General features: G+C 56.0%; 1 protein-coding gene across 1 annotated transcript in view; it reads right to left on the reverse strand.

Moving 5' to 3' along the window:
- The window catches only part of MYO18B (myosin XVIIIB), a 128339-nt gene that overhangs the window by 50196 nt on the left and 58103 nt on the right, over positions 1-20040 (reverse strand). The window contains exons 24-33 of the mRNA XM_019538671.1: positions 19754-19843; positions 15210-15329; positions 14658-14766; positions 13850-13974; positions 13012-13166; positions 12269-12392; positions 11593-11793; positions 10617-10727; positions 8858-8962; positions 6475-6627 (exon numbers count right to left, since the gene is read on the reverse strand). Coding sequence (XP_019394216.1) covers positions 6475-6627; positions 8858-8962; positions 10617-10727; positions 11593-11793; positions 12269-12392; positions 13012-13166; positions 13850-13974; positions 14658-14766; positions 15210-15329; positions 19754-19843 — 1293 coding nt within the window. The remainder of the gene's footprint in view (positions 1-6474; positions 6628-8857; positions 8963-10616; positions 10728-11592; positions 11794-12268; positions 12393-13011; positions 13167-13849; positions 13975-14657; positions 14767-15209; positions 15330-19753; positions 19844-20040) is intronic.

Here is a 20040-nt window from a genome sequence, read left to right on the forward strand (position 1 = left end):
ATCATTTGCGTTTCAGGGTGGGCATCATCACAGGGTGGTTTGAATGCAGCCAAAGCCTTGCCATGGGGTCAGGACCTTAGCAAGGCATTAAAAAGAGATGCTGCCGAGGGCCCTATGATGCAAAGTTGCAGGAAGAGGGCAACAGGGAAGCTGGTAGGACCTTCTCATTATAAGCCCCTACCCAAATCACTTGGCTTTTCCTATGAAGGCATTTGACCAGGCAGTCAGAAAGCTTCCTGAGGGCTGATGAGACGTGGCCCCTCACTGATTGCATTTCCGGCATCCTCTTCCTCATCTCAGCGAGTCCCAGGCGCAGCGCGATCGCCTGCCTTGGGGAGTGACACCTTCACGGAGCCAGGAGGGGAGGAGGACACCCTGACATTGAGCTGCCAGCCAGACCGAGCACAAGGGAAGGAGGGGTGGGAGATGGCAACTGGCTCGACTTGAAAAGCAGCAGAGCTGCTCCTGGAAGAGGAGGAAGCACCGCACTAAGGGCAGCAAGGGCGGGCAGTGCCACAGAGCCCCCGTTCCAGCTCAAACACGTGGTCCCAGCCTGCGGGGCACCCCACGCGGCGCCCTGCACGCCCCAACCATGGCCAAGTGCCCCGCCGCTTCAACCCAGGGGAGATACATGCGAGGCAGCTCGCACACACGGCCGGCTCCGTCTGCCCCACTGCGCAGGTGCAGGAGATGCATGGGGTGGCCTGAAGCAGGGGACACCGACCCTATGCATGGTCACAGCCCTGTCAAGCTCCCAGCCTGGACCCTGAAGAAGTCTTGCACAAGATGCTCCTCCTCCTCCTCCCTTCCTTCTGACTCCCCGATGGCCTTTTCCTCCTCCAAAGGTGCTTCGCACGGTGATCTCTGAACCAGTTAGCCTCCAAGGTGCTCCCCTGCCCTGCCTTCTGCCTGCACAACAAGCTGCTTGCGAGTCCCCCCCCGAACCTGAGCAACCGCGTGCAGGTGACCCCGTCTCCCGCATCTCTTCCCACGCCCGGGCTGAGGCCCCGGACCGAGTGTAGCTGGAATTTGCAAAGAGCTTATGTACAAGAACCAGCATTTCCTACCCCTAATAAAGCCATAAATCCCAATGAGTAGCTAGAGCAGCTGCTGTACTGTTTAGCAGCCTTGTTCTTTTGCACTAAAAACCTTTTCATTCAGAAATAGCTTCCTTGGAGTCCTTTCATATTAAAGCAGTTTTTTATTGCTTACTGGTGGTTTTAAATGTCATTATTTGAATTAGAGGATTTGGGAAGAAAAAAAAAAAATCTGGGATTTAACCAGCTGCAGCCTACGCTGTGCTCCTAGCAGAGAACTGGCCAGTCTGTGCAAAACAGAAGCAATGCATTTGCTCGTAAGTATATTAGCAACTCAACATTTGAAGAGTTAAGGGGCAGGTTTTAAGCCTGGGTAGCAGTCAGCAGCACGCCCTTTTGTGCCCGGCGGTTTATCCCTTAGGAAAGCATGCCATAAGGGTCAGTCACTGCAACTCTTCTTTGCTAAAAAAAAAAAATAATGGCTATATAGAGAGGCTTGTCGAGCAGTGATGAACTGCCCAATTAACAACCCTGGAGACGGAGATGGGGAGAGAAAACGGACGCGCGACATCCGTCTTCAGTGCCAAAGTGCACTGCAAGGGACGATCAGGGATTAATTTTTTAACAGCGGTGTTATAACTGGAGGAAATGGGTCAGGAACGGGCTTAGGAGCAGCCAGGGAAGGGAGCTTATTAGTTGGAAAGCAAGCGCTCCGCGGAGAAGGGTGCTCGGGGGTCCAGACTGGCCGCGTCCGAGCTGCAGCCACGGTCCCCCTGCCGCCAGGCCTGGCCCCGGGTGCACCCTCTGCCGTCGCTGCACCGTGGCTGCTACTCAGAGCTCCTTCCCTCCATGCAAACGAGCTCCTAATGACTGAACGCTGGCACCATCCTGAGCAGCGTGTCCAGACAGAGGCAGGATTCATTTCCAGACCCTGGGGCTTGGCTTGGTTAACACTCTGGGCGGTGGGGGAGGCAGCCAATTTCCCGTGAGAAATGCTTTATTGTGAACTGATTGCTCTGTACGAAATGCAAGTACAGTCTTTCACTGAGGACTGTGCCCGCATTTCCAGTGCCGCCTGGCCTGCCTGCTACACAAGCTGTATCCGAAACCACTGGTCTCTGCAACAAAGGTCTACATTTTCCAAGAAGCCTACGGCAAATATTTAAGAAACGGTAAGACCAAGACCGTGCAAGCCCACAGAAAGCCAAAACTGCAGGGTCTCTTCACCCAGGCTTCAGCACAGCTCTGCACCTACTTCATTTTTAACCAGCAGCTCATCTCCACAGCAAAGAGCATAAAAGATGAGATGCTCCTGAAGCTACTAGCCCATCCCTGCCCCACAGACAAGCTAAATCAGGAGTTCACAACTAAAGGCACCCCTCTACAGACATAAGGCAATCCTCCAAAAGGCCCGGCTCTTGATTTTCAATTGGTTTTTGACTACAGAAAAATCACAAAAGCAATTCCTCTGTTGCCAAGGCCTCAACCAGATCAGAATTGTTTTAATGCTCTGGATTCCTGTTGGAAACCTTTGGGTTGCTCTTGTCAATTGTGTTTACCCACCTAGCAGTACTAACAGCATGTCATCCTATGGCACTCTTGAAAGAAAAGGACCTGGGGGGACGGGGACAAGAAGCTGGACAGGAGCCGGCAGTGTGCCCTTGGTGCCCAGAAGGCGACCGGCGTCCTGGGCGGCATCGGTAGGAGCGTTGCCGGCAGATCGAGGGACTTGATTCTTCCCTCTATTCAGCACCGGTGAGGCCACATCTGGAATCCTGTGTCCAGCTGTGGCCCCCCGCTGAAGAAAGGCTGTGGGCACATTGAAGAGAGTCCAGCGGAGGGCAATGAAAATGTTTGGGGGCTGGGGGACAGGACTGGGGAGGAGAGGCTGAGGGAAATGGGCTGATTGAGTCTGCAGAAGAGAAGACTGAGGGGGATTGAATGGCAGCCTTCACCTCCCTGCAGGGGGGCTGCACAGAGGATGGAGCTGGGCTGGTCTCAGTGGGGCAGACAACAGGACAAGGAGCAATGGGCTCAGGCTGCAGCAAGGGAAGTTGAGGCTGGATAGTAGGAATAACTCTCCCACTAGGAGGGTGGTGAAGCACTGGGACAGGTGGTGGGGTCTCCACCCTTGTTGGTGTTTAAGCCCCAGGTAGACAAAGCCTTGGCTGGGACGATGTAGTCGGGGCTGGTCCTGCTTGGAGCAGGGGCTGGACTAGATGTGACCTCCTGAGGGTCGCTTCCTCCCTCATTGTCTCCGATTCTGTGACTAAGGATCTCAAGGCACCTTGGTCGAGAATCACTGCCCTAAATACACAGAAGACGCATTGGCTCATCGCGGGATCCCTAAATGAATGATGGTAGATGAGCGAGAGCAGGGGGCACATGTGCATGAGGAGCAGACAGCACAGCTGGCGAGAGGATTATTAGCTTCAGCTCAGCATGGCCACTAATTGGCATCCATAGCACTACAGCCTTGTGGGATGGGGCGGGCAAGTGGAGCAGCACACAAGGTTTTAACCCAAAAACCCTAAGGTCAGCACTACGCCAGCTAATCAGGCCTCCTGGGGACCACAGCTATTATTCATAGATTTCATAGACATTAGGGCTGGAAGGGACCTCGGGAGATCATCGAGTCCAGCTCGATTAAATACGCTTTGCCTGGACACCCTAAACCCAAAGCGAGCAGGGTGATTTCCTGCCTCTGAGAGGGCCCGAAACTGCGGGCTTTTCTGATGCGCCACAGCTAAGCTTCCCGCTCCCCCTTTCTGACCCAGCACCCACTGGGGGCTGCTATTTGCTGCCCCTTTGCATATGCGGGGTGCCTTCCCCGAAACCTAGTGCGCCTGGATGGCAGGCAGCCTCCTCTGCCCCTGGCGCTGAGCAAGCCCCGTCAGACGCGAAGGCAGCTTCGCGGCGGCAGGGCAAACACCAGCGAAGCGGAGCAACACGCACGTTCCTTCCGGTCGGCGGCACAGGGCAAACAGAGACGGGCTCGCAACTGAGCTCACCTTCCACGTTTCCCTCCGTGCCCGGTGGCACCAGCTGCTGCTCGCAGATGTTATTTATGCAGAGCCATTATCTCAATTATAGATGTCTGTTGCTGCAATTGCTTATGCCTCCAGATTAGTTTGTTTCCAGTGGAAACGTACAACGCGGATTAATTACTAAATGGTTCCTGAAGACTGGTGTCATTAAATCAACATTGCTCGCTCGCTCCTCCTTGACGCGCTGCGTTCTTGAGCGGGTGCAAGGGTTGCCGCTATCCGTCACAGAGCAGGAGCTCAGTGCAAGGCTCTGGCTCCCAAACGGCCCCCGTGTCCCACACCTGGCACGCCGGGAAGCACAAGCTAAGGTGTTTTGGACATCTGTGCCACGGCTGCCAATGAGAAGAAATGGCAAAACACTCTAGCTTCCACTGTCAAAGTCCAACAACCCTGGCAGGCTGGGGGCACAGCTCACCGAAGGGCAAGATCAGACCGCTGGCCATTCCCAAGAAACAGCAAACCATCCGCTGTCCTTGGCTCCCGCTGGCACCTTGGAGGCCGGTATCCTCTGAAGCTCAAAGACACAGAAACCCCCAGGCCATGCCCATGTGAGCAGACAGGCTACATCTACACCTGCATTAACGTGCTCTAGTTAATGCACATTAAATTTAGTACCTCTGGGCACGTCTACATTAGGTAATGCACATTAAATCTAGTACCTCCATTGTGAGGTACTAGGAAAATGCACGTTAGTCTGTCTTAATGTGCATTAACTAAAGAGCATGGGTTTCTAATGATGCTTAACGTGTATTAGCTTATTTACTGTGCATTAACTAAAAAGCATGCATGTTGAGTGACGCTTTAATATGCATTAAAATAGGCTAATGAGCATTTAAGTGCACATGTAGGCACGCCCAGAGCTTCCAAGGCCAGAAGCTGCTCTGAGCAAGCTGGGGGTTCGTCCTTTGTGCCGTGCAAGGACCCCCAGACCCGCTCTTAGCCACACACTCCAAGGACTAGGGGACTCTCAGAAAACCGAAGGCAGCTAGTGTGCCCAGTTTAGCAGCTAAGGGCTGGGAGTTCAAACCCTGCTTAGCAGGGCTTTTGTTGGGGTTTTTCCTATGTGGCTTGAAGCCTCCATGAGCCTCCATCAAAAATGAATAAGGAAATGTCTCAGGACAGACCTCCCTCGCTTCTGTGCCGTGCTAGTTACGGCACGCAGGACGGTGGTGCACAGAGCAAATTAAACTCTGCTCCCTGCCCAGGTTGGAACGTAATACACAATGCCTATAACAATTTCCATGACAACAGATACTAAAAGCTGGGCCTTGGGATTTCGTTTACTGAAAGGATAGAAAACTGGTTGAGAAGACCAGTAACTTGGGCTCTAAAAGGAAAGACCAAAAAACCATATGCAACCGTAGTCACCTTGGCTATATACATAGTGCCCAACACAATTCACTGGAGAGGGGAGGAAATGCTTTGCAAAGAGGTGCGAGATGCATTAGCTCCATGCCCAGGCGTGTGCCTGGAAGCTGCCGCTATCGGGCTGCACAATTAACAAGGTAAATGCTGTAAATATCCCTTGCCCCATACAATCTCACAGCTCCACCTTGGTTCAGCTAAATGAATCATGCCTGTGGGAAATGCCAGCCTTGCTTTGCTAGATGTGTTTAGCACTATTCATGAGGTGGGTGACGGACAGCACAAAACAGCCATTAGCCTTCATCTCATGCATAGTAAATGAAGTTCACTCCAAGATGCTTTAGGGCCGAGTTCAGCGTTTTCTTCATGTTTCCCCCTGCATTGGAGATGTGACTAATCGCTGCCAGGTAGCCTCGCGTCCCTCCTGCGCAGCCTCCGCTCGGCCCCTACGTGCTTGGTTCACCTTGCCAGTGCCGTAGAAGCAAATCTCCGTACGCAGCCCTCCGGCAGCATCCCACTGACTTCAGCAGCCTGAGTCTCCACCATCAACTCGCCGTGCCAGGCAGCGATGCCCTCAAACACACCATTTCCAACCCAGGGTCTAGCTTCCTCTGAAGGTAGAGGCCAAGAATAAGCAAGCCAGGAGATGTAGGATACTGAGGGGAGCTATGAAGTATCAGAATTAATAGGTTCATTAGGCTGCAGCTCTCTGGGAAAAAGGCTGAGATGTGAATACGTTAATGAAGCTACAAGAATCTGGCCCTACCGGAGCCAAGGCATGTTTGTTCCTAACCCTGACATGCAAATCCAAGTTATTAAGGCAGGGGCCTCGCCAGCGAGTGTGTGGGTCCATGCACAGAGGAGATTTCCTGACTGTGCAGCACTAAACCAGCAAAGGTTTGCATGCTAGCAAAGGCTAGTTGGAGAGGGCTGATGCTGGGACACTGGAGATGCGCTAGCACCTTTGCGCACAGAAACAGAAGCGCCGAATGGAAAGACGCCATGCAGGTATATCGGCCTCTCACCTGACCGCGAAGTTTCTCCACTTCCTCTTTGCTGACAGACGGGCCGGGATCTCCCGCGGTCGCCAGCAGAAGCTGCACGTCTGCGAGCAAAGCATGCGTCCTCTTGAGGTCCCGCCGGAGCCGCTTCTCTACATCGAAGTCCCGGTGCCCAATCTTGGGGGAGGGAAGGGGACGGAAAGGTCTTTGTTAGCCTCGTGTGCATGCAAAGATGCAGGCGGGCTTGGTCTGAAGCAGTAGATTTCAAAGGAGCAGCAAAGAAATGGTCTGGGGTGATTTGGGAGGTCCCTAACACATTAAAGGTTCTTCGGTGCGTGACATGTATTATAGGCAATGTATGGGCACGGCTAATCCAGGATCTACCCCGCTCCACAGCATCACTAAGAGATTTCATCTACCCGGTCACCCCCACCCAGCAGCGAGCAGATGCCAACAGACATCTCTGCTCATCTGGATGAGACGTGGGGCTCAGCCTCATCTGAGCCCTTGAAGAAGCACTGCAGCCACCCTTACACACAGCCCCAACGCAGCAGGACCGATGCGATCCCCTCCTTGCTGCTGGGCTCACGGCTGCCACGGCCGCTCACATACAAGAACAAGGCGAGGAGGTGGCAGCATGTCTGGGTGGGCTCACAACCCTGCAGTTTATTGGGGGTGGGGAAGAGAAAACCAAACCCACAGCTAATAAAGGTTTCCTTATGAATTAGGCAAAGCGCCCATTGCTTGTCACGAAAGGACTCTTGGAAAATGACTGCTCTGCGGCTGCATCGTGCATCCCGTGTCTGCGGGCAGAGGTCTGTCTGTTGGGAGATTCGGTGAGCTATAATGCCGGTCTGGAGCATCTTCACCTGGCAATTTTCTGCCACGATATTACTTTGAAGCCCTTTCAGGAAAGGGGAATGGAAGGGAATTTAAAATATTCTCCCCCTGAAAGAATTTGGGAGTAACCATGGATACAAGGATAAGAGAATTAGAGAAACCCCAACAAACAAGGACGGGGTTTCAGTGCCTGCTTTTTCGGCTAATTGGAAAGTGGCAGGCGTTGCAATTTGTGCTTCATTTATCTCTCTTCTGCGCCTTCAGATATGTTCGCTATTGTCTGTTCACTGGTAAAAATTAATTATGTGGGTTTCATCTGGTAACCCGCCTTGAAGCTGGGCAGCACTTTTCAGAAACCCGAAGAAAGGGATGGCTTCTCTGCTGCTTTAATTGATTGTTACACAAATAAAGATTAAGCCCCTCTGCAAGGCAGTGGCCGCTGCAAGCATAGCAGATTTGCTTTTGTCCCAGCCCTGCCTCGGGGCAGAGCCCATCTCCTGTCCTGCATCTGCGCACGGGCGGCACGGCCGGTCTGTGCAGAGCTCGGAGGCCGAGGTTACATGATGGACCATGTAGCTACCGCTACCTCCTTTGGAAAAAGACCCTGTAACACTGTTGGTGACTAGGCCGCTCTGCAGCTCACATACCAAACTCATCCATCTTAATTTATGTACTCTACCAAACAGGAGAAACTTGCCGGGCTGTTAGGTAGTAATACCCGGCATTTATAAAGCAGGATTTATTCTGACAGTTCCCAAAGCATTTTACAAGCTCAAAGCCTACAGGAAGTTATGGATAGGCCTCATTAGACCATTTTGCATCTACCCTGAAATACGTCCACCATTGCACAGCATTGCCAGGCTCCAAAACTCATTGAATTTAATGAACGCACACAACTGCCAGACCTAATGAATCCCCGCCAGCTTGTGCCAGTGACCCAGCGTTACACTCGCTCATGCCATAACTCCAGATAATTAGCTCCTACTCTCCTGTGCATAGCCTTGCTGTAAAGCCATTTTAATTGCATCATAATGCTGAATTGTGCAAAGGCACTTTGGAAACATTACCATAAGGACCAAGAGCCCTGCAGGCGGTGCAGACAGAAGGGACGAGAGATCACCCAGCGGGGCTGCTTGGCTGTCCAGCCTGTAGACTGGGTATGCAGGTGAGGACCAGGCCTCTCCACAGCAACCCCCCACTGCAGATGGTGCCTGACACGGTTCCCAAACTCAGTGAAGCTGGCCACATTAAACGCTACCCATTGCTACCAGATGCGCACAAGACAGTGGGCATAAGATCTGGTAGGTAGGACTGTGCCTACCAGGCAGAAGTGGGAAGAGGGCAAGCTGCAAAGCGGTTTTGCTAGAAGAGGGATGATGTTGCCCCATTCTGTCTGCCTTTGTCTTCCAACCAAATCCTTTGGCCCAGGGTAACTGCTGAAAGGGCAGCTGTGTTTGCAGTGGGGGCATCCTAATGGCTCCGTGCTACCGTCAAGGATTAGAGATGTGCGCATCTGCCGCATCCCCGGGTCTGGGAAAACGAGGCCGGATGCATTCCCATCTCCTACCTGCTCGCAGAGGGTGCCGACAAGCCCTTCCAGATCCTGCTTCTCGTGGAGGACCATCTGCTTCTCCTCGAACTCCTGCTCCAGCTGCATCTCCAGCTGCCGGAGCTGTGCAGAGGTGAGAGGCGCACACGGACACCGCTGAGCAGGTGACCCCTTCCCCGGGCACGGCTGACAGGAAATTAGCAACTCCTGCCGAAGCGTGGTTTGCAGAAAAGCAGAGCTGTTCGCGAGTTCTGCGCTCTCTTCATTACCCGAGCAGGGAAGACCCGCATGATCCCGGGGGGAGGCATGCACGCACGGGCGAGCCAGGGCCCATGGGCAGGCAGTGAAAACCTGCCACATCCATAGTAATCACTGGTTCATGCCTAGATAGAGCCAATAATATCTAGTCCAAGGACAAGTCAGGCCCTACAGCTCCTCGGGACCTGGAAACAAGCCTGGCCACCTTGGGCCCATCAAGGGACCTCTGCAATTCCTCCCCAGAGGAGTGGGAATAGTGGGGACCTCACACAGGAGAGGCAAGGATGCAGCCGCGCATGTCTACACACGGGGAGCCCTAGAGAACCGGGAAGGGCTGGGGGGACCGAACGAACCGAATTCATTCGGCCTCTGGTCCAGCACCATGTACTGCCACATGAGGAGGTAACGAGCCCCCCATGGCAGAGGGAGGACTGACTGCCCAAAAGAGCTTTACCGCGGACGGAGGTGGAGGATGGAGGTGCGGCTAGACCCATGTTCAGTAGGGGTAGGAGGCGGTTTGTTTCCCGACTCGGCCTCGCTGCTCCAAGCAGCTGGAAGGTCCTTGCCTCGGGACGGCTCCAGCCCGCCAAGCCGCCGGCACGGCACCTCCGAGCTCTCTCTGCTCCCCACCCGCTGGTGACATGACTAGGAAGCTGCTTGCAAGGCAGGTTCACAAGGGGAAAGCCAGCAAGATGGTAATGCAATTCCACTCTAAGATAACCTCTGGTGTGTACTTATTTGGAAAAAATATATATACACATGCATGTATTTGGTGGGTTTGGGGCAAGGGATGGAGAGCCTCCACCCAGCTGTGGTGCCCCAGGGACAGAGGCACCGCAGCAGCATCCCCACGGGTCCCTCTCCACCCTCTGCTCCAGGCAGTGCATTCCCAGGCCTTGTTTAACACGAGAGATGGGGGCTGAACTTCATAGTTTCCCCTGATTCAGGGTGCCTGCTTTGCAGCAGAGCTGAGCATTCATGGTTCCCACCGCAGTCCACGGGAGGGAGGGTTGCTACCAGCCCCAGCTGTCCAGGGCGGGCTTGCACAGCTTGGCTCGATGGGAAAGCAAACCCCTGAAAAACCTCTCAGAAGAAAGCTACTCTCATTGACCTGTGGAGTGTGCTTGCAAGGAGGACGGCTGACCCCCGGCTTATAGCCAGCTGCTGAATGGCCCAGCAGAGCCTCACATTGCTCCTCTGGGCTCCCCCAGGCAGTCTTCATGGGGATGCTGAATGACGGGGGCTGGAGGCAGAGGTGTCCAAGGACCCGGAGGGGGGAAGCGAGCCATTGCCCGGTGGGCCCAGGCTCCGTTAAAGCCTCCCGGTGCCTGCCTCCCCCCAAGACAAGCCCTTGCCAAGAAGAACAACTTCCAGTTGCAGCTGGCACGGAGTCGTACAGTGAATTAATTCCATAATTGCTCCCCAGGCAGCCAAAAGCACGTGCAGGGAGAGCCCCGCGCCCCCTCTCCCTCCGGACAGCTCAGCGGCTTGGTTAATAAGGCATCCCACAGGCACGTACCCTCCTCTGGCAGGACTGGCGAACATCCTCCAGCTCCTCGTCCTTGTCTTCCAGCTCCTTCTGCTGCATCTGCTTCATTCGCTCGATCTCCATCTCAAGCCGGAGGTGGAGCTGAGGAGACCAGAGACAAAGCGCTGGATCGACCCGTGCGCTTTCCAATGCCCGGGCTCTTCCAGGCAGAGCTGCAGGGCACAACTGCCCGTGCACGGTGGAAGAGCGTCCCACTGGCAGGCAGCTCGGCCATGACGGACGCTAAATATTTCCTAGCAGAAAGCTGACAAAGCGAGCACCTGCCTTCGGCCAGCCTGCTACGGCCCGCGGCCACCCTAATGCGACACACCTGCCACTCATCCCCAAAGCCAGGAGGGTTTCTGCACCCGGGATTACGTGAACGTGGTGCTGCTAAAACGCCCGGGGCTTTTCCTGCCGGTTTGAACACTGGGGTGGCCACGGGCATTCGCAGGAAGCATAGGCAGGGACTGTATTTTCAGAAACCCAGAGCAAGAGTCTGGCTCACATGTTCACCTGGGACTTTGGGTTCAGTCCCGCTGCTCCTCACATCTCACGCAACTGTGGGAAGGCACCGAGGGCCAGAGGCGCAGCGGGGACTTCAGCACTGCCACCTCCTCCTCCCCGGGAGTCGCAACCGCAAGCCCATCCCGATCCAAATGCAGCCAAGATGCAACAGCCCTGGGGTTGGATCCTCCAGCTGAGACGGGAGAGATCCATCTCTGGAGGAGGGACTTGAACCCAGGCCTCGCTCCAACCCTAGAGACTATCCTGGGACAACTTCTCTCTTAGCGGCTCCCACCGAAGCTGCCGCACTTTGCATAGCTCACTAAAACCCTTCCCGCTGAGCTTGGGGTCTATCAGCCGTGCAGGGGTGCACCCACAAGGCGAGAGGCAGAAGATGATGTCTGCAGACCCCCACGGGCAGGCCGGGCTGACCAGTCCCGGGCACAGGGGAGGGGGTTACCTGCTCCAGCTGCTCGATCGTGGTTGCTTGGTGCTTCAGCTCTTTCTGCTGCTCAGTGGTGCTGGCCTCCAGGTCCCAGAGCCTCTTCTTCAGGGCAGGCACCGCGTTTTCATCCAGGGCCTCGGCAGAAGTGAGTTCCTGCACGCGTGAGGACAGCACGGCGACCCGCTGGTTCAGGCCGGAGGTTTCCAGCTCCTTTTGCTGCGCGGGAGAAAAGAGCCCATGCGCTCAGCCGGCATCCGGTTAGCGCTCCCCGAGACCACCTCCTCCCACGGCTCGACTTGGAAACCCAGTGGGGTCAGGACTTCAGTGCACATGGGAGAAAAGCAGCGCTCATCGCAATCTGGAAAATCTGGCCTGACACCAGCACGAAGCCGGATTGACGTGGTGCCGACACCATTTGTGCTGCACCCTTCCTACCGAAGTTGGCAAAGTTGCTTGCATGGGGCTTGGGCCTGTCTTTCTGCATAGAAAAACCAGCGGTCTGTCCCCTGCTACGTACCAGCATTGCGCATCCTGCGGCACGCTAAAGAAATCAGGATAAAGTTGTCTCTAGCAGCCTGATTTGTCTCTGATTATCATTATGGTAATTACAATGATTACAGCTTCGCTCCTGCTGACACAGCTGCTCTGGAGACCTGGCAATATACCGCAGAAAGGGCTGTTTTCCCCTTACCTCTAACCTCTGCTGAAGTTTCCCCATCTCCCATCTGACGGCAGTGTTTTCCTGGGTCATTTTTTCCCGAAGGCTCTTTTCAAAGGCCGACTCTCCCAGGGCTTGGGCTAACTGCATGTCAAACCTGCCACGTGGGAAACACGCGCGTTATTGGGGACAACCTGCCGGAGCGGGGACACGTGGATGTTGCTGCATGCAGCGGCTCCCAGGCGGGACAGCGAGGAAGACCCGGGTTATTAGTGCTCATTCGTGCTGGAGTCAGCTAGTGCTTTTGAGGACATTTCATGGCTCCTCGTGTCAGGGGGCCACATGGATAATGGGGATTGCATTTCAACTCCATGCGCCGGAGGCCTGGCGGCCCCAGGCAGGTCCTTGAAGAAGAGATTCATGATTTCATATGACCCCAGGCCTCTGGAGAGAGACATGGGCTCAGATGTCTTGCGCCTGCATGGATGCCGCGGCCTCGTTACTATTCTCCTTAGATGAAAGCACACCGGGAAAATCTCCCCGCTATTTGCAATGCTCATTTTGGTCTGGCGTGTGCTGGGCAAAGGGGAGATGGGGGCAGAGAGAGCAAGAAACGGTGACGATTGCTCCCTGAGCCGAGCCCACGGTGGAGGTCAGAGCTGGGAGCCCTGCAGAGGCGAGGATGGGGGGACGGACAGAGCTCTCTCCAGGACAAGGAGAAGGGCTCCTGCCCCTTCGGGGTGCGAAAACGGAAGGGTGAAGGTTTAGGTTTTTACTTTTTCTGCTTCTTCTCCAGCTCGTGGCTGCGGCTCTGCTGGCTCTCCATCAGCACCCGCGTGTCCTCCAGGTCGCAGGTCAGCCGCTTGCATTTCCTCCTCATCTGCTGCGCCACCTTCTTGGCCCCTTCGTAGGCGCTCTCCACCTCGCCAAGCTGCGGGATAACGCGGGGATGCCCTTACTGTGGAGGACCAGCCCCAACTACATCGTCCCAGCCAAGGCTTTGTCAAGCTGGGTCTCAAACACCTCCGAGGATGGAGAGTCCACCAGGGCCGTGGCTTTCCAACACCGACCGGGCTTTTCTGGCGGCTCAGGTTTGGGCCTTCACCGCAAGCACCTGGCCTCTGAAAATCAAGCTGCCTTAAGCTGCTTCAAATCCAGCTTCCCTAAAACGCTACCGCTAAGCTCATTAATCAGCTCTTTTTTTAGCATTTTTAGATGCATTCTCCCTGCAGAGCCCGGCCACGATGCAAGGCCCCACAATGCCTTCGTGCTAGTCCTGCGCTAGCTCCTGGGTGCTGCGCTCTCGCAAGCACGCAGAGCGCTGAAGTCAAACAATAATGGATATTCTTCTTGCACAGGTCATGAAACACACGGTGCTGGGGAGACATGTCTTGGAGATACCCAAAGGCAGTAGCCTTTGGACTAGATGACCTCCCGAGGTCCCTCCCAACCCTAATTTCCTATGATTTCTACGAGCCCGTCCCAGGAAGCCGTCTATACGGGTCATCCTGGCTCATGGACCTGCTCCCGTTGTAGCGACGAGGTGGGGAAGGAGGATCTCGGCCCTCCCGCTGCTCCACGCGCCCCCAAACGCCGGGGGAGGCCCTGGCTCACCTTCTGCTCCAGCTCCTTCTTGGAGCTCAGCTCAGACTCCAGCCTCTCCTCCAGCTGCGCGAGGCGCTTTCGGAGGAACGCGATCTCCGTCTGCGCGCAGTCAAACCGCATCTGCCACTCCTCTTCTGCCGAGAGAGAGAGACCCCCCGTAAGCACCCCAAAGTAGTCTTCTTTTAACGTGGGAGTTGGGCTCTGTTCACTCATCTTGCCTCCTTGCCCAAGGGGGAGCCCCGGCAAGGCAACCAGCCTCGCAGGGACATGAACACCTCATGAATTCAGGGGCTGCCTCGAGTCCTCCAGGCCCGGGGACCCCACCGACTGCTTGCTAATGCCTGTGCTTATTCGGGCTGCGAAGGGAGCTCGCGGAAAGCATCCCATCCCGTGTGCACCCCTGAGCAGCTGAAGTCTGAGACGAGCCAACACCCCCCTCCCCGCGCAGCCCCATTGCACCTGCTCCCGATGGTACACGGGCCCAGCGCTCCCTGGTCAGCCCCCCCGTCGCTTCACAGGCTCGCTGCAAAACCCACTGGTTTAAACAGTCCTGACACGTCTGCAGCGAGAGTCCTCCTGGCGGCACGGGGAATCGCCACCAGCGGCTCGCTGGAGCCGAGGCGGCCCCGCTTCGAGCCCGTCCTGCGCTCAGCAATGACAAGGGAACCGGGACGTCGCTCCCGGGAGAGCTCAGAGGGGCCGAGCTGCTGAAGGCAGCAGTGACCGAGGAGGGGAGCTGCTGGAGGGCCCCATAATCCCTCCAAGGGGATGAAGGCAGCTGCCTCTCTGGCCCCTTCCCTGGAGGGCACTTGCTTACCACCTCCAGCACCCGCGATGCCCAGCTCTCGCAGCTGAACCTGCTGCTGCGTCTCTTCCAGCTGCTTTTCCACCGACTCCAGTTTCTTCTGCACTTGCTCGTACTTGCTCTGCAAGAGAGAAACGCCTCAGCCCTGACCGGCTGCCGGCACCCGAGGCCGGAGCAGAGCAGCGAGAGAGCGCGGGGCAGGGCGAGGACCCGGAGCACGGACCAGCCCGAACCCCACGTGCTCCCCGCCAGGAGCACGGGCGGAAGGGGCAGCCCTTCATGCCAGCGCCTGATTGTTATCTGGTATTTCCGACGCGCCTGCTCAGCACTGATGAAACGATGCAGGAAAGGGAAAGAAACACTAATGCGCTTGGACATGTTGCCTTTCTGCCCAGGACAGGGGCAAGTCCGGCCTCCGTGCTAGGGATGAGCAGAGTGAGGCTCACACTGGACATGCCAAGGTCCCCCAGGGCATCAGCGGCAGAGCTGCCCTCCAGCCCCTCCCCGTGCCCTTTGCTCGATCGGGCTTTGCCCGGCTGTCTCTGGCAGCTGCCTGGCACTCACCTGCAGCTCTCGCAGCTCCCGGGCCCCCCGCAGCCGCTCGGCCCGCTCTGCTTCCAAGACCTGGCAGACCGCTTCGCCTTTGTACCGCTCGTCCGTGAGCTCGGCCGTCAAGTCCAAGACCTAGGGGAGGGGACCACGGGGTGAGGCTCCCTCCACCTTGCCCCTCGCTGGCTAAATAGCGAAGGAGGAGCGGCCGAACACAGGACTGATGACAGCCGGGGAGCCGAGCCAGGCAAGGGGCCCCGTGGCTTAGGTCAGCAGCTGGCCTGATGCTCTTGCTCTTCTGCTCAAAACGCGATCCTCCAGTGAACGGGCCCCCGTAGAGGGGACGAAGGGGTGCCACAAGCCGCCGACCCGCCCACAAGAGATCACAGACCCTGCATTCCCGCTCGCCTGGCTGCGGGCGTACCAACCCATTCACCTCCTGCCTTGTTCATACGCTCCTGGTGTCCAAAGTGCCTCGCTTTGCCCACCTCTTGTCCATACATGCACCTGCAAGCCGGGGACACCTAGCAGACACAGCCGACTCTCCGATTCCTCGCTCTCAGGTGCAGCCCAGCTTCAAAAAGCATTTTAATAGCATGCATTATGCATGCCCCACCTATGGCTATAATGCCGCCCAAGGATCTCAGCAGCTTGGCCTTTGCCAAACCCTAGGCATTTGGGTCAAAATCCTCCCTGATGGGTGCCAGAGGCTCAGTGGAGAGTTTCCACCCAAACGCTTCGGCTGGTCCCAGAAACGGAGAGAGGGTGGTTAGCCGTGCTGGTCTCCGAGGTCAAGCAGGAGGTGGGGTAAAGCTGCGCCCGACATGAACCAATTCAGAGGTGCATCAGTTTTCATAAGCCACAGCTCAATTCATCCGTGGTTCAGTCTGCACCACAACTGCTGCAAGCCAGGCCCCTCCTGTCCAAGCCACTTCGGACCAACTAATTCATTAACACTGTAATTACTCCGCAGGGGCCCTGGGGACAGCACAAATTGCTCCAGCCTCCCAAAGCGCTCCAGTCCGCGACTCGGGGATGGGGGGATTTACGTGCGCAGAGACACAGAGGAGTCTCCGGTGAGAGTGATAAATCATTCTTCGTTGCGCCCGTGAAAACCTAATTGTCCCCCAAATGAATACTAATTATTCGCCGATTTGTCAACACAACAAAGGAGCTGTGAACCTTATTGTCTGAAACAGAAACACTTCTGCAAAGGTATGGGGGGGTCACAGAAACATTTCACTGTGCTGGGGTCCGGGGGGGTGCGGGTCCAGGTAGTTTTGGGAGCAACGTACGCCCGTCAGGAAGGGCCAGCTTGGTCCACCTCCCCCGGGGCCAGCTTTCCAGCCCTCGGAGGTGCATTCAGCATCTTGGCATCACTGATTCACTTCCCGACAGCCTGCTGGGGAGCATGCCTGCATGCACGCATGTGCGTGTGCAAATGCTCCCTGCACTAGGGCCCCGATCCTGACCCCAGAGAGGAGCCAAAGTAAAAATCCTGGCTCCGTTAGCATCGATAGTACCTCAGCGCAATCACCTCTGCTCCCCCTGCTCTGCTACAGCACAGACGGTGCAGCTCGCTAAGGCCGTACACCCTCCCCACGGCTCCCCGCAGGGAGGAGATGGCCGGAGAGCACTAGGCCCTGGCACCCCCCGGATGACCTCAAGACCACAGCCAGGCAGGTCTCCCTGGGAGCACCACCGCGGGTCCAAACCATCTGTAGACACAAGCGGTACCCACTCCTTCAGGCAGGTCCTAAGAGCCACTGCGCGTGGCAGCAATGCCCCTTGCAAAACGACTTGCTGCACAAAAGAACCCTTATCCCCAGGGCCGACCCTGCCTCTGCCCCAGCCTGCTGCAATTGGGGCTAATTGGGTTTCCATGCAGCTGGAACCAATTAGCGCTAAATTTAATTTGCAATAGAGCAAGAGGCACAAGAGGCTGTGGCCTGGAAGCGCTCCACCCCCTCGTTGCAAGGTGTGCATGGGGGTAAGTGCATGCACCCCGGGTCCCCCCCTCTCATGAGATGGAGCCAGCACTTTCCTTCGAGGCTCCAAACAGGTCACTGCCTCCTAGGACAGGTCCAGGCACCCAGGCCTTTCCCTGCTCGACAATACTCTGGGTCATGGGATAAGGCTCGTCCCGGCCTGCAGAAAAGCCATGCAGGTGGCTCTACCACGGGAGGTTGAACACGGGTGACTTAAGTGACCGGCATGGTCTGCCCGTCTCAAGGGGCCACGTCGTTTCACCAAATATCAGCCTCTAGGAGCAGCCCTGCCTTCGTTTGGGTTTGTGTCCACTGCCGTTGAAAGCCTTGAGCTAGTGCCGGGGGTCAGGGCTGATGGACGTCTCAGACCCGAGCAGCATCCTCACGCGTCCTCAGGGCTCTGCGCTCGCCGTCGTGGAACCATTAATGAAGACAAAAGGCTGTGGTCCACGGTGCCTGGTCCCAAGCAGCACGCCCAGCTCTCAGGAACATCTAAATTAGCTTTCTGAAAAGCAAATCACACCACCTCCGTCCCCTGCCGGGCTGCAGCCTGCTCCGCGGGAGCGTCTCTGACACTCCAGGAATATTTATAGCCAACTTTCGGGCTTTCCCTTCTCGCTCCAAATGAAGCCCTTAAATCTGGTCCTGGTAATGTTGCCCTTTCATACAGCCTTGACAGCCGAGTTTCCACAGATGGCCCTTAACTCACCCACTGCAGATCCTCTGCACAAAGTGCAACGACAAGCACCCGACCACCGCAAATATGCCAGACAACCAGGCCCTGGATGTCGATTCATCACCTCACCTGATATCTCCTAGTCCCCCTGGAGTCAAGTGCAAATCTAGCAAATATTTAATGACAAACGCATTGCAACGCCCCGTCTTTCAGGAAAGCAAAACTCGTCCCCCTGGTGAGCGTCTCCGCAGCCCCAAGAGCCCCGACAAGTCTGCCATTTAGCTAACGACCGGGTCGCACATTCCCCCCGGAGCCTTGCGGGGTATTTTTACTACCTGCCTGCATCTCTCATTATTAGCCTTCCTCCCATTAGACTAAGCTACTTCGGGTGTCCACGGAGGTCGCCGAGATTGCAATCTGGAGACCGTAATGAGAATATGTTCCATTTGCATATAATTTCTTCCTCTCGTTACGGGCTTTGTCAGGATAACGGATTACATTTGCACTGCCATTTTTCAGCGCTCGTCATACCTGATGCCTTTCGTGAGCTGTCACTTGCAGGGGAATGGGGCCACTTCCCCGCTCTTCCTGCCTCGGTTTGAGGGGCAGCAACCCCGCCGGCGCCCCGGGAGAGAGGAAGAGAGGTTGCGAGGGAGTGAGAGACACGGGGTGGGGATCAGGGACGGTGAAGGGCCCTGGGAGGACTCGGGGAAGCTCGAGTGCTTGAGCAGACTGGTGCGGAAACATGAAGGACGAGGCACGATTTCTGCGATGACATTTAGCAAGGGGCATTTAATTACCCCAAGATGAGGCTGCTTCTGAAGGCCTGGCTCGCTGACACTAATGGGCTCCTTTGCAACACCGCCTACCCCGCTGACACCAGAGCACATCTGATCAGCCCCACGGCCCGCCCAGAGCCGGGGAAACTCAATTAACTCCAGTCATCTTCCGCTCGGGGCCCCTCCGTCTCCGCCAGCACCGTCCAGCCCGCAGGACCATTTGCTAATCTTTAGCTTCTTTATAATCATCACGTGGCCGGGATGCAATAGGTGGTCTTTCAAATCACAGCGCGTCCAGAACAGCAGCAGGCAGCAAGCAATGATGCCTCCCGGAGAAACAGCCCATCCCCGCTCCGACGGATAACCACGGAGGCTGCCGGCTCCCCACAGAAATAAAATACTCCATACGCACGTGACCTGATCAAATTAGTCAGCATGTCGTTTCCTTGGCAGATTAAAAATAAATAAAATCAACTGTTCAAGGACGCGCCGAGCCACATCCACCAGCGAGAATGAGAACCTGCCCAGCCAGCGACGGTCCAGGCCCCCATCCTTCACAGGCGTTAGGGCTGCAAAGGACCTTGAAGATCATCGAGTCCAGCCCCTGCCCCAGGGGCAGAAAGTCAGCTGGGGTCAAAGGATAAGCATCCAAGAGTTTCTTGAATGAGTCCAGGGTAGGTGCCTGCACCACATCCTCGGCTAATGAGAAACACGGGAGAATGGCGCTCAACCAGGACAACATGGGTGCAGACAGAAGTGACAATACTCGCCCGATCTGGCCACAGAAAGCAGTTTATAGCCATGACCAAAGACAAGTGCACTTAAAAAAGGACCCGTCGGGTGAGAACCTGACCCCTCATGACAGTTCAAAACACCGCGTCTTGTGCAACTTCCGTCTGCGCTGCCTGTTTGCTAAACAACCTGCAAAGGAGCGACACGCAGACACAGCGCGAGGCCAAACGTGCATGTGCTCGGCATGCGGGAAGGGTTTGGACTGGGCGGGCTCCTCACCTAACTGAAAGCTGTTCACCTGCCCCTTTTGGGAGGCGCCTTCATTCGTTCGCACCCTCTGAGAAAGAAGAGAGCCGCGTGCCGAGCCGGCCCCTGGGCCTTTACCTTGCTTTCCAGCCCCTCGGTGCTCTGCCTGAGTTCGTGCCGTGACTGCTCAGACGTTTCTAGCTTTCTTCTCACCACCGCAAGCTCCTCCTAAAGAAGAAATAGCAAAATGCAGGCTCAGAAGCCGAGTGTCCCGGGCTTATTTATATACTGATCGTTTCCTGTTAAAAACAAGCGGAAAAGACATAATTGCCTTATTAAGAAAATTTACCCGGCGCGTTTAAAGGCTGCTCACTGTAAATTGCCGCAACGGTGCTTCCTCCTGCCGTTAAGTGGAGGGAGCGTTC

Source organism: Crocodylus porosus, unplaced genomic scaffold, assembly GCF_001723895.1.
Source record: "Crocodylus porosus isolate Cpor-Errol unplaced genomic scaffold, CroPor_comp1, whole genome shotgun sequence".
Lineage (NCBI taxonomy): Eukaryota > Metazoa > Chordata > Crocodylia > Crocodylidae > Crocodylus > Crocodylus porosus.